This window comes from Acromyrmex echinatior, chromosome 4 (assembly GCF_024713525.1).
Source record: "Acromyrmex echinatior isolate Ae372 chromosome 4, ASM2471352v2, whole genome shotgun sequence".
Classification (NCBI taxonomy): Eukaryota; Metazoa; Arthropoda; class Insecta; order Hymenoptera; family Formicidae; genus Acromyrmex; species Acromyrmex echinatior.
The window spans coordinates 13,748,377-13,765,272 of record NC_141855.1 but is presented as its reverse complement, the minus strand read 5'-3'; the positions used below and the strand labels follow the sequence as shown (position 1 = coordinate 13,765,272).

Here is a 16,896-nt window from a genome sequence, read left to right as displayed (position 1 = left end):
TTGGAGGAGTTTGTAATTCTGAGCTACTCTATATAAATATAACAAAGTAGTGGGAATTCTCGGTGGTATCGAATTTCTTAAAAAGTATTGATATAAAAGCTCTTAAGTTTTGTATAGATCGATATTGTATTTCTTTATTTTTTAATATTATTTTTTAATATTAATCACGTTGAGCTGTCGAATCTAGTTTAAGTGCTATGTCTCAATTCTTTTATATTTTGATAATTACACATTGGAATATTATAAACTTTTTTTTACTCTGTTTATATTCTTTTAAGTTTTTTTTCATTTGACAATTACTATATAGAAGATATCGAAAATGAACTTTTTAATTGATCAACACATTTTATCAAAATATTTTCTAAAAATGTAATTGTATATATTTGGGAATATTATGTTAATGTTTTATTATTTCAATTTCCAAAAGATTATATAAAAATATTAAATTATTATTACTTGGCATACTGGAGTATTTTCTTTCTCAGAAATAGATATTAAAATTTGAGATATATATGAGATATATATAAATATGAGATTTATATAAAAGTCTTTAATATTATATGTACTAATCTAAATATTATTTAGTGTAAATGACCGAATTAACTATTAGATACTTTATATCTTAAGCAATCATTTATATTTGTATTTTTTACCTTCCAATTGTCTCTTATTACTATATATATTAATATTTTTATTAAAGTTTTAAACTAATAAATTTTAGCTAAACTATATTGGCTGTTATTCCAGTATTTAGGACATGCTTTAAGTAATATTATTAATTTTTTAAATATTTTTATGTAATCTTTTGGAAATTAAAACAACCGAATTAAGAATAAGCTAGAAAATATATTAGGTGTTGGAATTAATTCGTAGCGTTTTTAATGAAAGAATGTTATTTATTTCACATGAGCATTAAAAAATACATTAATGAAAGTACTTCCCATCACTTGTAAAACGCTACGAATTAATTCCAACACCTAATATAATTGCCTAAGATATGAAATACTAATAATTACTTTGACCATTCGCACTACACTGGATTAATATCTTTAAAAAAGCTGTTTCATATAAAGTATCTAAATAAAATGGTATAATATTATATAATAATTTTGAAATAATACATACATATTCTATTAAATAACATGATAATATTATTATTTAGTATTTAATCTTTTAAAATGTTTATATGTTTTTATATTAACTTCGCTAATTTTATGTATAGCAGTTTTTTTAGTATGCACTAATCTAGTGTAATACAAATGATCGAATTAGCTATGAGATATTACACGAAGCAATCCTATAACAAGTCAAGAATTCGAATGATCATTGCGCTATCACTTGATATTTTTGATATAGTCCGTTATGCACGCGCAGTAAGATTAACTGTAATACGCATCCAACGATGCACCGTATCCCGTAACGATGCATGCCTTGCTTATCGGTTCGGTGCACATTTGTACACGAATCTCGTAGCTTCCTGAACGAATATCTACATTTTATACTCACCGTACAGTCCTGACGTCTAAATTATGTAACCGTGAGTTCTAAGTAATGTTAATCAATTTACATGTTTATTGCATCGCATTTCCCAGACGTGCCAAAGACGTGTCAGATTAACAATTTTGATTTTATCTTGCGAGAAAATATACGCACGTCGAAAATAATATTTTAAAAGCGAGCGAAAGGACTTTCCAATAAATATCGCGATTAACTTCGGTGGATTTCCTCGGCTGGATGAAGGATATTGACTCGACTTGACCGGTCATACATAAGTCGTAAGGTTCATGCAAGGAGTCGCTTTGCGTGATTGCAACCCAGATTCCCTTATCGCGCTCTTTAATATCCGCGCGATCTATCGATTATACATTTCAGTTTCGTTGCATTATTGCGTGATCTCAATCAATCGCACAGTAGTAATAAATGATTCAACGGATTCCGTGGAAAATACTTTGTTATGCTATAATTAACACAGAAAGTATATTTTTTACGAAGTACGATATTAATTACACGAGACTTTTAGAAAACAAACTAATCTTTAAAGAATATCTATTTTTTAAATCTTGTTTTTCTTGATTGTTACAATTAATCATTACATTGTATTTCTTGCTTCAAAATATGACATTTCAACGTTACTATAATAACTTTTTCATCCTGTAAAGACTACCTTACCTGCATTTTTTGTAAATTTCTTAATTTTTCAAATTATAATTCGGAACATAATTTACATCTTCATCAATCTTTTTTATTTTTTATTTTATAGAATGTTCAACTCAAACAATTTATAGAATTTGGCTTCTGAAAGATGAACGAATTTTCTATATGAGAAATAAAATTACATAGATAAAATACAAGCTATATTTAATATTGTTAATATTATATATAGGGAAAAAATGAATTCAATGAGAAGGAAGAATATTCGATAAATTCTGCATAAACTCTTAGCTCGCTTTAAATTCAGGTAACACAAATTATTTGGGCTGAGTTGTTCCACCTTTAAGTTTGGGCTTTCTTTTGTTCATTAAATAAATTACCACATAGTTTATCTGAAGATGGAATAACCGGCCTTAACAGCTAACTGAAGTTCCTTGCGACACAGCGCATTCAATGATACATAAATATAGATAGATAACTCCATCACTCCTAACAATATTCTTAACTGATGACGTAATTGTTGCTATTCAGAAATATTTTCATTCATCGTATAGTCACATATATAACACGATTGAAAAGACATAGAATTCACTTAGGAACGGTTTCCGCGTTGTAACGTCGGCTGCATACGTATCCGCCAGATGGTTCCATGTTTGCCGGTATGGTTCACCGATTTTTAACGGAAGGAAGTCGGCTGATCGCGCGTTTTTGTGCGAACACTAAGCTCCGAAATAAATTTAATAATTCTTTCGAGATATTTTTATTTATATCTATCTCTTATGATGTCGTGATTCATGATACTGCATTTTACATTTTTTTAACATTCGTAATGTCATGACGTAACTTCGCATTGCACTTCAATCATTCGAGTTTCACGGTCAGGTTTCAGTATTCTTCTTTGAATAATTGAATACGAATTTATATTCATGTATTTTCATGTAAAACGATATTGTCTCGTTCCTTGCATCCGATTTTTATTATCTATTTTTATATTTCTTTGAAAACTTTATTTTTAACTATTTTTCCATTGTGTTGTATTAGAAATAGGTTTATATTGTATTGTATTATTAATTGTAATTTTAAGAATGAGCTCGTAATATCTTGCAAATTTTACATTTGCATATCACCTCTATTGAGATGCAAAGTCCTAACAAATTTTCATCGAAATGCTAAATACACATTTTATGTTAAACCTTAAAATGTGAAAGTAAGAAAGATAAACATAATATTTGAATACTCTTTTTTTTTACTGCTACTTTAACTCGTTGCATATATTTGTTTTCATAACATTAATGTTGTATGATTTTATCTTGTATATTAAATTAACGCTATCTTAGCTCATATTTTCGATTACGTCGATTAATCTTTGTATATTTAAAAAGATGAGATGGAAGAGTTGTAACGTAATTATAAAAGTTATAATGTATTGTAATTTCCTATATAAGATATAATTAATGAGATTAAGACAATCAAAAATAATAGAAAAATAATTTGGCAGAGCGATTATGATAACTTTGATTTCTTCAAGCTTTGCAGCCGCAATTACATTGAGCTGATTTCATCTCTTTCATCGAGACGAATATAAGTTTGTCAATTCGATCACTCGAAGCACCGCGCCTCTGTTTCAGATTGATAGTTCTTTGGCATACGAGTAGTAGCGTGTAACGAAGGCGCGTAAGTAGGTTGCAGTTATTTATTCTCGTAACACCCGTATACTGCCTTCTCTCGGTAATGGAACGGCGTTGTTGTCCGTTTCCGTCTCCGAAGCTACGTTTCTAAATACATCCATTTGTTATTGGCTTTGATAATTTCATCGTTCGCGGCCTGTTTCTATCGTTAATCCTTCAATGTCGAATTCACGTGTCGTGTACTTAAAAAAAAGCAATTTATCATGGCCACGTACGCACTGGAGTGACCAGAGTATCGACTTTAATCTCATTCTTTATACATGGCAAGAACAGTTTTGCTGAACTATCTAAAAATTTATTTTAGTTCGATATAGATCTGAAAAGAATTTTGCTATTATACTATCAAAATAATTATGTAGGATGCTCAGCTGATTAAATACCAACATTTTTTGCAATATTGTTCATTGCTTGAATTTCCTACATAATTATTTTAATATTGTATAATCCAAAATTATTTTTAGATCTTATTTGATTAAATTTTTAAATATATTAGCAAAATTGTCCTTTTCTTATAATCTTGGGCATACTATATATCTTTGCGTATTTATTTTCATTTAAATTGAGAGATCACTATACTCAACTTTGCCAGAATAACTTTATTTTCCTTGGCATGCTTGGAACTTCATTTCAACATTGTACATTGCTTCATTCAAGACTCGAAGGTGTTATACATACATGGTATTATATGCTTATGCGTGCGCACGCAACGACTCTGGTGACTCTTATTGTCGGGGAAGTACTGATGACAGACTATCCACTAATTTTTGGAACAGAGGGTACATTAGGTTAATTTATAAGTAACGAGCGCGATTTTGCGTGATATTCCGCTCTCGTCAGGGTCACGTAACCATTGATCGTGCCGACATCGGGGGCGTAATAAACAGGAAACGATGTGGAACGTTTTAAATTGGTCGACATTTACCAGTCGACTACCAGTCGAATCGGCAGCGGGAAGTTGCTCGTGGTGTCGTTTTAATGAAACGTTGATCTCGTGTCTCGTCATTTCATCGCCCTCATATCGATAGGTGTAAGTCCGCGGCTCAAGCTCTAGAATATGTGTTTGTACGCGGATTACTCAATGTAGACGGATCAATATTATACATGACTCACTACTTCTCGAATCTCGTTGCCTTGGATATGCAGATATAATGTACACTAGTGAAAAAAAAATTCTGGATGGAAAATGGACGAATCAGAAAATACTGATTATATGATTACCTCAACTAGAATTATAATAGGTTTAATAAAAAAATGTTGATTTGATCCATTTTCAGTCAAAGTTCTAATCAATGCAAGACTCTTTTTCAAATGTATATGGATTTTTTTACAGTGCGACTTTGCTCGACATTAATCGTGTCAAAAAAATCTCTGACCACGGAGATTTGTCCTTTTATCTTCCTTTTTTCTCGTTTTATCTTCTTATCTTTAGATATTATATCGGACAATTTATAGCTGCCTCAGCAACGATAGATAATATGGATCGAATAATATATAATAATTTATTTAATGAAATAGCTTTCTCGTAAGATTCGAGATATATCTTTATCGGTTTCGCTTGTCTTTATATAGATGATTTTCATCGTGTCACTAGAATAAATTGAATTTAATTAAACGAAAGTATACCGCGGCTGGATCAAAGTAGCAAGCTAGCGAGAAGACGACGTAACGAGAAAATTTGCATCTCGTGTGTTCAAAGTCCACCGTTTCATCGCGACGTATCGTGGGTTCGCAACGTGGCCGTGTTTCTCGCCCGCCAACACGCAGCGCTCACCAATTACGACCGCGTGCAGCGCAACGCTACGTAATACGCACTAATTATTTTAACACCGTTACGTAATCGCATCAGCCGGATGGTACTTTTCGGTCGTCGCTTCTCACCGCAAGAGAAATGCTTTTTGTTCTTCGAGCACATTGACCATCCGAATAAAAAAGAACAAGTAAACAACCGAACGAGGATTTTACTTTAACTTCGCTCGTCGATGTAATTAAACATAATTTGCCTGATAAAACTCGATCGATCGATCGATCGATGGATGTATGTCCTTCGATTCTCTTATTGTAATTTATTCTAGATGGACTCGAAAGTGTCGTAAACCTTAAACCGGATCCAGACCAAGTAAACAACCTTAAGCAAATATGAATAAACAGTTTGCTTACAAGGTATACTCACGTCGCCGTTCGCATTCATTGAATCAAGCTGTTCATTCGTATATGTTCACGCTTGTTTGTTTTTGGATCAAGCGTTATCTGCATCAAGTTAACAATCTGCGATTTTACATACTCCTACATTTGCATACTATCTACTAGGCATATCTTTATACAGTTTTCTGACTCTTTCTCTTTTTGTCCTTTTTAAAAGTCTTCGGATTTTACATCCATGTCTCTTTCATAGAATTATCTTGAGTAATCAATCCATTTGATTGATGAAACCTGAAATCTTTTCCTACTCCGTCCTTGCTTTAAAGCCTGTTTTTTATAAGCATTCGTTTGATAACGTGTATAATAAGTAACGTTTGTCTAGCTGGTCCCTCACTTAACCAAACTCTAATAAATAAATTATACAATAATGCGCTATTTATGCTCTCAAAATTTGCAAAGAAATTTTTGCACTCATTTCGTTTGGTTAAAAAAAATTTTTTTGTAGGGGGCTGAGTAGGCTAACTAGTCAGTTAGCCTCTCCACAAAATTTTTTTTTAGCTAAACGAAATAAACGCAAAATTTTTTTTTTTGCGTAAATAGTGCATTATTATATAATTTATTCATTAAGATTTGATTAAGAGAGAGGAAGGGGGCAGTTAAGCAGATGTTAATAAGTAATGGGTATCGTAAATTTTCTTTTACACAGTGTATTCATTTGTACTTTTATTTATATATTTTGAGTGTTATTGATGTCGTGTTTTATAATAATAGTCTTCACATGCTTTTATTAAATATTTCTTACTGGTTGAAATTTCAGCCTGTTATAACTCTTAAGATGCGCAAAGAAACACTTCTAACTTATCTTTATCTTAGCTCGATGGCCACAGGATTTAGCGACATTACGTCTATCATTAGTCTGTATTTTTATTCAGTATTTTTTAAGTCGTATATAGTTTTAATTTTAATTTTATTAATCCGTTTGTAATTTAAATTTAATTATTATGTTTTATTTTGTTTAACATTGAGAACGACCCGATCAGGGTCGAAACACCATCTGCAGTTATATCTTTGTTTAATTATACTATATTATTTACATTACATCGTTTTCTTATGGCTCGTAGCCCTTCTCGACACAATTCTTATTTATATTATTTGAGCCATTCTATACTATAATTTAAATATTTTATTTATTACGAGAACTTATTTAATAGTATATCGTTTTTTTTTCTTTCCTTTTTTCGAACAAGATATTGATTTCTTTGGTCATTGTCTTTGTGCTCGTTCCGAGATACGTTCCGCTATGCGATAATCATATCTTTTTCGCAGGACTTTCTGTTTCGCCTTTACTGTTATCATTAGTGTAATCGAACTGGCGAAATGAAACTACTCCGTATGTGATAGCACTAAGATATATTTTATACGTATCGTTAGCATACGTTTCTTTTTTATATCTTCCTATCTTTATATTGCCTGCCTCTGACATCAGGTAATTTTACGCTTCAGTATCATGAAATAAACAAAATTTCACGAAAATAAGTAAATCACAATATCGAAGATAATATGATGATATAAATGCAAGTTTATTTTAATACACATTGCGTTTAAACGGATTGACACCTAAATGGAAAGTTTTGTTGAAGTATTTAAAAATTTAACTGGATGCAGGTCCAAAACTAATTTTGTTGGATCATCGAAATACTTATAGAAAATAATTTTAGGAATTTTAATAAGAAATTCATAATAAGTGGTTCAAAAAGTTTTGACATTCTAACAACTGTCTTAAGTCTCTTATATAATTATTTTAATAGTCCAACAAAATTGTTTTCAGATGTATCTAGCTAACTTAATAAATATCTCAATAAAATCGTTCTTTCAAATTTTCGCCAGATAATCCCTGCTGAAATCTGTTGCAGCAACAGTTGCTTTGAATCATATTTTCATTGTTCGATTTAAATCACCGGAAAGTGTCGCGCCGCGCACATTATGCAAAGTGGAAACAATCTTTCACATCCCCGCCGTCTATGCATTTATATGTCCGACGTTAGAAATCGCCTCAGAGGAAAGTCTCTCCCGCTATGTAGCGCTAACGCGAGGAAACCTCCTCCCACGGTCACGTTTCTATACGTCCATGTATTAAACGCAACGTGCGATCGCATGACGAACGTCGGTTCGATCGACCAACCCCGTTCATCCGATTTCTATACACGCGTCGGGGCACCATCGGTCATTTGTTGTCCGCACCGCCAAGCAATTTTGCTTGTGGCCGCTCCGTGAAAGTTGTGCTCCGTGCATCGTTCGTTCGCGCGGCATGTGGCACGCTCGTGCAGTATGAGATCGTGACTTATGCTCGCTTAGCATGCTAATTATCCGTGCAGAGCCACGGCAAATTTTTTTTTATTCTTCCCGCTATGAGGATATGGCGGGTCATTTCTTTCTTTATCGCAACCGCGGAAAAAGCACACCTTCTGTTAGTTTGCATGTAGATAGTTAGATAAAAGAGTGACTAATTGTTCGATGAAGTATTCGCTAGCAGCGAAGATAATATTGTCATTCTATGAATTTTTTAAATTGATATAAAGTTAACTTTTTGTAATAAAAGGTTATTTGTATATGGATTTAATTTTAAACATGAAATATTTTGAATAAATAATTTTAAATTAATATTGTATAATAATTAAATTAAGATTATGTAAATTAATATCTGTATGGAATTAAAACGATAACAGAATGAATCTCATTATTGTTTGGCGTTGTTAATATTAATTTGTGAAAAATTATTTTCGAGAGAGAGAGAGAGATTAAACACAAGTGGAACACATGAATAAATGACGATTTATCTCAGGCATGCTTATGCCTCGAATAAATTGTAATTTATTTATGTTCTTCCAGTCCATCTGTTTAAGCTGAATTATTAAATCATTCAACTTCTTATGTAGAGCAATATTTTAAATAATTCTGCCAGATGTTTTATCGCAAAAATAGGAGGAAGATTCATCAAGAGACGTGAATCTCGCATGGACTTTTGACGCGTTGCTTAACTTAGTCGTTGGCATGCTGCCTATTTAATGTCGTCACACATCGTTTCAAACTTGTGGTTAAAAAGAAAATGTCCAACAAAATAGACGGAATGCAGCCTTCAATATCTCTTGTTGCCTCGTCTTTCTCCATCATTTCGACAACATTATTTACTGCTTTCTGAACACCAGGCGCGTGCGAATTGCACGTGTTGCCTTTCCTCAAGAATTACCATAAATTGATTCACTCTAATATTACGAATTCTCTCCAATACTCTGGGTTCTTCTCCTTCAGTACTAGTTTTCCAAGATCGTTTACTATAAATTGTACTTAACGTTAAAGTCCATTGGCATTGCAGATTGATAATCTCGGCATCACGCATCATTGCTATCAAGCAGAAGTGTGTCTAAAAAAGGTTGATCACACATTTCAAAACGATCAATTTTATTTTACACGCGACCCATTTGTTGTACTGTTCGTAATCAAATTTCACGATTAAAATAAAATTCTCGACTCTAGATTCTAATGTCTTCTTTCTAAAAGTCCGTCCGCGACAGCCGCCGTTTGTTATTATTATTTTTCACGAGAACAGAAAAAGAAATGCATCGGAAGAGACAGGAGACGGTGGGGCAGCCGGTACGTCGACTCGGTCGACTCGGTCGACTCGGTCGACTCGGGATGAAATGGGGGGCTTGATTCATCGTAGAGGCCGCACACTCGGCTTCACGCAGCCGTAGAGCGAATCTCGTCTGTCCCGATCCTGGATTCGAGCGCGCACGAGCCAGCCAGACAGCCCAGTTGGTTACGCGTCTTCCGCGCGAAAGTCAAGGACGCGCAAACGAGGTTCCGTAGTTCTCCCCGACCTTCGCGAGCGCGCGTGTACGGTAACAGTCGATCGTGTGATTTGCCGAGGTCAGTGATTTCGTAGGACGAGAAAGAGGATCCCGCGATTATCAATCCTCGTGACTTTCCTAAGTTAAAAGTCGACTTCTCCATTCATTTCAGTCCCTCGATTCCTTCCCAGCGAGAAGGAAGGCTTCTAGGCCTCTAGGCAATTTCACGAATATTTACCAATATATCTTTGCTCCTCACCTTTGAGGGAATAAAAAATTCGATAGTGTTACACTTGTACAGTGGAGTAGTGCATGCTAGAAAGTTTGATAAAGAAAATATAACGTCGCGAAAATAAGGATTAAACGAAGCCGGTGGCGAAGGAAGTTTCGAATAGAAACTAAATTGATGCTAAATAGAAAACGGAGAGAATATTTCAATAATTACACACAATGAAGCACGTCTGCATTGCATTTGAATATATTGTCTGATTGTTAAACGATGTTACATCATCGCATAAAGTGATTATCCGTGCGTCAAATTTACAAATTTGCAAACTACTGTAAAGTGAAACGTGATTCTATGTATCGCGTATTCTATTCATATAATTTTATTTATATAAATTCACTCAAAACTTTATGGCACGTGGATGAAGTTCATTTTAAATTCTTCGCCATTTGCTCCGATCATGCATCGTATTTTCATTTTTTTCTTCATATATTTTTTACCTCAATAACCAATATATTATTATATAATTATATAATTATATTATTAATATCAATATTATCATATACAACGAAGTTTCGATATCCCATCGATTTTGTCAACATATTTTGATACATTATTTTATATATTGTTAAATATAAAGTAAAGCATGAAGTAAACTCTCGTTTATAGTCTCAGTGTGAGGCCAGCGTGAAATCATTTTAACACGACATAAATTGCTCCCGATCTCTCTATAACGAAGGCAGTACGTGCCTACACAGTGTCCTAAATTGGTGATTCACTAAGCGTTCATCGAGGGTTCGTAACACTCGAAATCGTATCGTTCCGCTTACCTTTCTCGGTTGTTCACGATCGAATAATTTCGGGATTCCTCGATCTCATCTTCCGTGAAAACCGTGAACACACCCCGTTGTTTCCGGTGATTAGTGTAAACGACTACAAATCGAGTAGTAACTCAGAATGGTAGTCGCAATGGTCGCTGAATATGGACAGTCCGAATTAGGTATGTCTGATTAATTGATTGATTGATTATAATAGGAAAACACTAAAATTGCTCACACGTGCTTAAACCTTAAACTTCCATTGCTTTTCCATTTCTATTTTATAAAGATTTTTATTACATATTATATGTAGTGTTGTCAAAAAATCTTTCCTTAAAACGATCCTTAAACGATCAATTATTGCACATTATTGATTATCTGGAGGCTACATTGAGTCTTTAGATTATTTTTTTAAATTATTTAAAGGGGATTAATATTGTACAAGATAATATAATAATGTTGAGTATCTAGGTGTCGTTTAAGTTTTTATTTACAAAATTTTTTATTTACATTCATTTATACAAAATACATTGCATTTAGATTTATCACCAAAGGAAAATCGATAGCTACGCAAATAGCATATTGGTGTTAACTTGCATAATTATTGCGCAATGGTATTTCTTGTACACATGCTGATAATAATGAATGTAGTGTATGATATAGCACGTTTAGAGATGCAATTTATCTCGGCCACGCGAAGGAAGCGAGAGATTTGTTCTAATGAATTGCACACTGCTAAACAAACTCGAGCGAACGACCTATAATTATAAACGAGTGTATTATGTTGTAACGAGGCAAGATGAAAACGCTGGGTGAAATAGGTCGCCTTAATACTCTGATCGATTATTACTTCCGCAAAATGTTGATACTGATTACATCTATAAAAAATATAAAAATTTAACTTTAATAAGCCTCATATAATAAACCTCAATTAATGATCAAAATAAAATTTAATCGAATATATATATATATATATATATATATATAAATAATAAAATTTATGTGAATGTAGATAAAAAACAGGATCAAAACGCATACTCGTTAATCTCGATGTACACATAATCTCTGTAGTAAAACAATTATTCTTTATGAAACATTTTAATCTTTGATCATAATCTTTCTCCAGCCATACCTTTAATCACGGAACTATAAGTTTTACTATAATTATTGTACTATAATTATCAATGAGAAATAGGTTTAGATAACGAAAAAATTATTATTAAATTGATTGCACACGTACAGAAAATTTCAAAATAATGATTCAAGTACAAAATAATGGTTCGAGTTTCGTAAGATACAACATAATCTCCTCCTTCATTCACTTATCATCTAATCGTCTGCATAGCAGTTCCACGATTCGGAGAGCGGGATTGTAATTTCCGCGCTAATTTTGCCATTCGGAGCATGTTTACTCCGTCTAGCGCGGGGCAGGTTGCTTTATTTGCAGTCGAGTGCCGTAATTGCAAGGTATACATACACGTACGGCATCGTGCGTTCGGCGAAAAGTACGTTAAAGTCTTCGGAGGCCGACTAGTGCGTTCACGCGCGGTTGAAAGTCCTCCACCATCGATCGTTCTGGAGAACTCGATCGTGTTGCGCGATACGTAATCGCTTGACGGTTGAAAAACTGCGGGAGAGATTCCGCGGTACTCGAGATGGAACCGGCTTAATGGCATTCCGCCGGCCTGATGCCCCTGCAAGACCCGCCTCACGCCGGACCGAAGGCACGGTGGATTGAAATTCGTCGCGGCGAATTCCGCAATCAGCTTGTCCGGCGTCATCACACGTCGAATCGCGTCATTAACCCTCTTAACATTGTGATGTTTCGCCTGCAGCACGAATCAGTTCGTTTAAAATCTGGCCGATTCTTCCGCGATACAAAGATTACGTTTAACAGAAAAAGCAGCTTTGCAACTAGTGTAAAATTTTTTAATACGATTGGTCTTGCTCTTAGTCATTGGATCTAAATGTGTAAACCAATTATATTAAAAAATCTTACAACGGTTGCAAAGCTACTTTTTATGCTGAATGCAGTCAAAGTATCCGCAATACAAAAAGATTAGCGTGGTGAAGAAGTTAGCTAATGGGAAATCTTGGCTCGAAAATGATCGTGTAAGAGGCACAGGTTAATTGCAACCGGATATCAAAATTATATTTTGTTTCCAGAGGGTAATTTATTTATTTGATAAATGAAGCAGTATATATTTTTGTATTTTGAAGATATTAGGAAAAACATGTAGGAGATGTATGTATTGCTCCTTATACAACGCGTAAACTTCGATTTACCGTAATAATATCCAGATTGCGGTTGAATTTTTTACAATGATTTTTCCTTGATTAATTAACAACATGACATTGACCGCGATTATGATGTATTTATAGCGAGAAAGTCGCGACGCGAAATATCATCTCGGCCAATGTCTTTTAATTAAGCGTGCGCTATTCTTGGTGGTAATTAGCTATAGGCTTTCTTAATTACGTCGGGCGCAGAATAAATTGGAAAATGATTCCTCATATTATTACCTAATGCTTTTCACAATGGTACATTGTTCAAGTTGCTTATCAGTATTTTCCTCACGAGATTGTGTTTTTTTAATTCTTGGTGCGAAGTCTCACGTATCTACGTGAGAAATTTAAATAAATAGAAGTAAGAAAATTACGGAAAATAGACTAACAAGCGTTTTTTTTTAATAATATCCAGAATATCAGTTATTATATCTTATTTTATGCTCTTATACTTTATACATATATTTATATGTATATATTAGAATTCATTAAATATATTAAGAAAGAATATATTAAATATATTATATAATAAGTGTTATATATTAAGGGATATATATATATATATATGAAGTATAAAACATACGTAGGTAATAATATTGTATTTTTTATCTTACCCTTAGTACACACTTTGTTTTGGCTACTCTTATTACACACTTGGATCATTCGTGTTCCGGAATTAATTTTCATCACTTTTACATTACTTTTACATTTCAATCTCTTAAAATTGACATTCCAAACTACAAAAAAAAATAGTTCAAGTGTCAGCTAATACAAATGAGAATTAGTTGAAAATAAAAAAAACAAATAAAAATTTTTTTTTAGTTACAAAAAATATACACTGTACACACGTTATTTGTAACCCAGAGGTGAACTTCGGAGTTATTCTAGTTAAAGGATACACACGAATTGAGATCGGCAATGCACAAAACTTGTTCTTTAAATACTAAACTTTTTTAGGAATAGAAAACAGACCGGTATTTAATCAAGTAAGTACTGTTAATATTTCAAAAAAAAAAAAAGAAATACGTATACGATACGAATAACTCTAAGGTGTATATTAAGGGTTAAAATAGCTATAATGTATACGAATTTCTATTATTGAATTTTGTAATTAAGTTTTGAAAAAAAATGTTTTTTTAGATCAATTTTTTATTACTATATGAATCACAAGCGAAATTATTTCATGTTAACATGAATGCATAATCCATGGCCTAGGTCAATATGCATTTGACATAGGTAAAATGTAAAGGATATGTTTCACTCCTTTCTCTTTCTGGCCACGTGTACGAAAGGAGAAAGAGATCTGTGATGTATTTGTATTGTGCACACCCGTACACGGTTCGGTACTATTGTTCTTGGTTGCTTTTCACAAGCTATTGGGAAAAGCACAGCTGGATTTTCCTTTCAGCATTCGTTTGTAATTAAAAAGTAATTCGCTGTTGCTGTCGTTGTTAATTACGATAAAGATAAAATATAATATATATAACGTGCTATAAAATGCAATCGAACGCAGAGATAAGTCACAAAACGATTACGTTTACGTAAATTGAAAAACGTTTACGTTAATTGACATTTACACTATTAAATCTATAGTGTCAAATTTAATCTAATGTGAGTCGCCACTATTGCTACTAAATATATCGTTATTTTTTATTAAAATAATTAATAACGATAATTCGATGTTATATCGTGTCAATCTGACATTGTATAGTGATAAATATAATCATTTTAGTATAAAATAACGATATGATTGAGAAGGAGTAGTGACGACTCACATTAAGTTAAATTTGACACTATAGATTTAACAGTGTACTCTCTAAATCTCATGGAGTAAAATCTCTCTTTTTCAAGAGTGGCAGATTTTTACCCTTTAGAGTGAGATTTACTCTTTTGAAATGAGATTCACTCTAAATGAGTGAAACATCAATCCCTTTTTTGGAGTGTAATATCAGGGTAGATGAAACCTCACTCCAAAAAAAAGATTGAGATTTTACTCTTTTGGAGTGAATTTCATTCCAAAAGAGTAAATCTTACTTTAAAAAGAGTGAAAATCTGCCACTCTTGAAAAAAAGTATTTTCACTCTTTTTTCAAGACAGGTTAAATTTTCAGTTTCTTCGAGTGAGATTTCACTCTACGAGATTTAAAAAGTATGATTGGTATTGATATCGTTTTTATTAAAATTTTATATTTAACTACGTAAGATTATGATGTAATAATACATTAAAATATATATAAATTATTTTTGTTTCTGTACGCATGTATCGCGAAATGCATACAAAATATTCTTCAGAATTTTCGGCTTTTTATAAAATGGGAAATGAAATATTGTCTGCCGATATCAAAATTTGAAAACACTTTGGGAACACTTTGGAAAAACTGTAATGGATATCACTGTGGTATTTCGTGTTCTCAGTCATAGGGCAAAAGGTTGAGTCGAAGCATTAAATCTTCTCTTTAATAGAGAATCTAAGTACCAGAATTACTTTCTACTTTCGTGACTTGTACCGCGATATTTACAATGCAATTAACGTGTCTAAATATCCATAAAAATCCAAATAAAATCTTTTTTAAATTTATTCGAAGAAAACAGGAAACCAATAATTTTACTTTGTAATCGTCGAGCTTCTTTTTGAATCTTTATTCCATTTCAAGTCTTAATACACATTCATATCTATGGAAAGGCATTCCAGTTGCTTTGATTTATTAATGTCTCGAGAGGAAGATGTTCGCGGAAGCCCACTGAGCGAGAAGCACGAGTCTAAAGCGTGCTGCATTTAGCGTGATTTTTCAGCGTAATGAGTGTAACATAACCGTTAAATGCTGAGTATTCATGACGGATGCAAAATGTAGGGTATATAGCGAGACGATTCGCCGGGGAGCTTCAATGTTTCTTCTATCTACTCGCGAATCTACCACGAAGCCTGGCATGAAACGAAGTTCCGCGCGCGAGACCGCGCCGCGAATTCTGCTTAGCGGTCGCTTGCGTGCTCACGCGATATATTATAGCGCGCATATTGAAATAGGAGGAGGAATGAAGAGTCGCGATAATCCGTGATAGCTTTGTGGTAACTTTGGAATTTATCTTTTGCCGTGCGAGGCCGAATATCATAGATCGATATCTCGCCAACCATTAATTGCGGCTGAAGCATTAATCGCGGAAGTTTATGCGACGACGTTTTCGCTACTAGTAAATATATGCTTCCCGCAATAGTCGTTGTTAATTAATCTTAAAATAAAAAAAGTTATGTCAAGAGGCAAGAAAGACATGTATACAGAAAAAAGTGATTTTGCTGAGGTATCTATAAATTTAGCTAAATACAGATCTGAAGATAATTTTGTCAGGTCATCAAAATAATTATATAGAACGTTTAAATTTGTTGCTAAATGTCAAAATTTTTTGCTGCATTGCTTATCATACTTAAATTTCCTATATAATTATTTTAATGTTCCAACAAAATTATTTTTAGCTCTGTATGTCTAATTAAATTTTTAGATATTTCATACTGAAAAAAAAGATTGGCTGCTACAACAAATTAGATGATAAAATATGGCACAGCATTTTTAATTGGTTAATTGCAGCAGTCAATTTTGGATTGCGTTAGTCTATCAAAATCTTATGTTGACATTGCAGATAAGCCAATCAAAAATGCTATACCATATTTTACCATCTAATTTGCTGCAGCAACCAATTTTTCTTTTTAGTGCAACAAAATTACTATTTTTTCTATGTAATAATGAA

General features: G+C 32.9%; 1 protein-coding gene across 6 annotated transcripts in view; it reads left to right on the top strand.

Annotated features, from left to right (window-relative positions):
- The window catches only part of LOC105146433 (uncharacterized), a 175,391-nt gene that overhangs the window by 1,616 nt on the left and 156,879 nt on the right, over window positions 1–16,896 (top strand). For 2 of the 6 annotated variants that reach the window (XM_087405398.1, XM_087405397.1), the window contains exon 1: window positions 10,794–11,052. The exons of 3 other annotated variants lie outside the window; for them this stretch is intronic. In XM_087405398.1, the coding sequence (XP_087261524.1) occupies window positions 11,010–11,052 (43 nt within the window). In that variant the 5' untranslated portion in view covers window positions 10,794–11,009. Of the gene's footprint in view, window positions 1–10,791; window positions 11,053–16,896 lie in introns of those variants that run through there. One more of the 6 variants, XM_087405395.1, reaches the window with a different exon arrangement.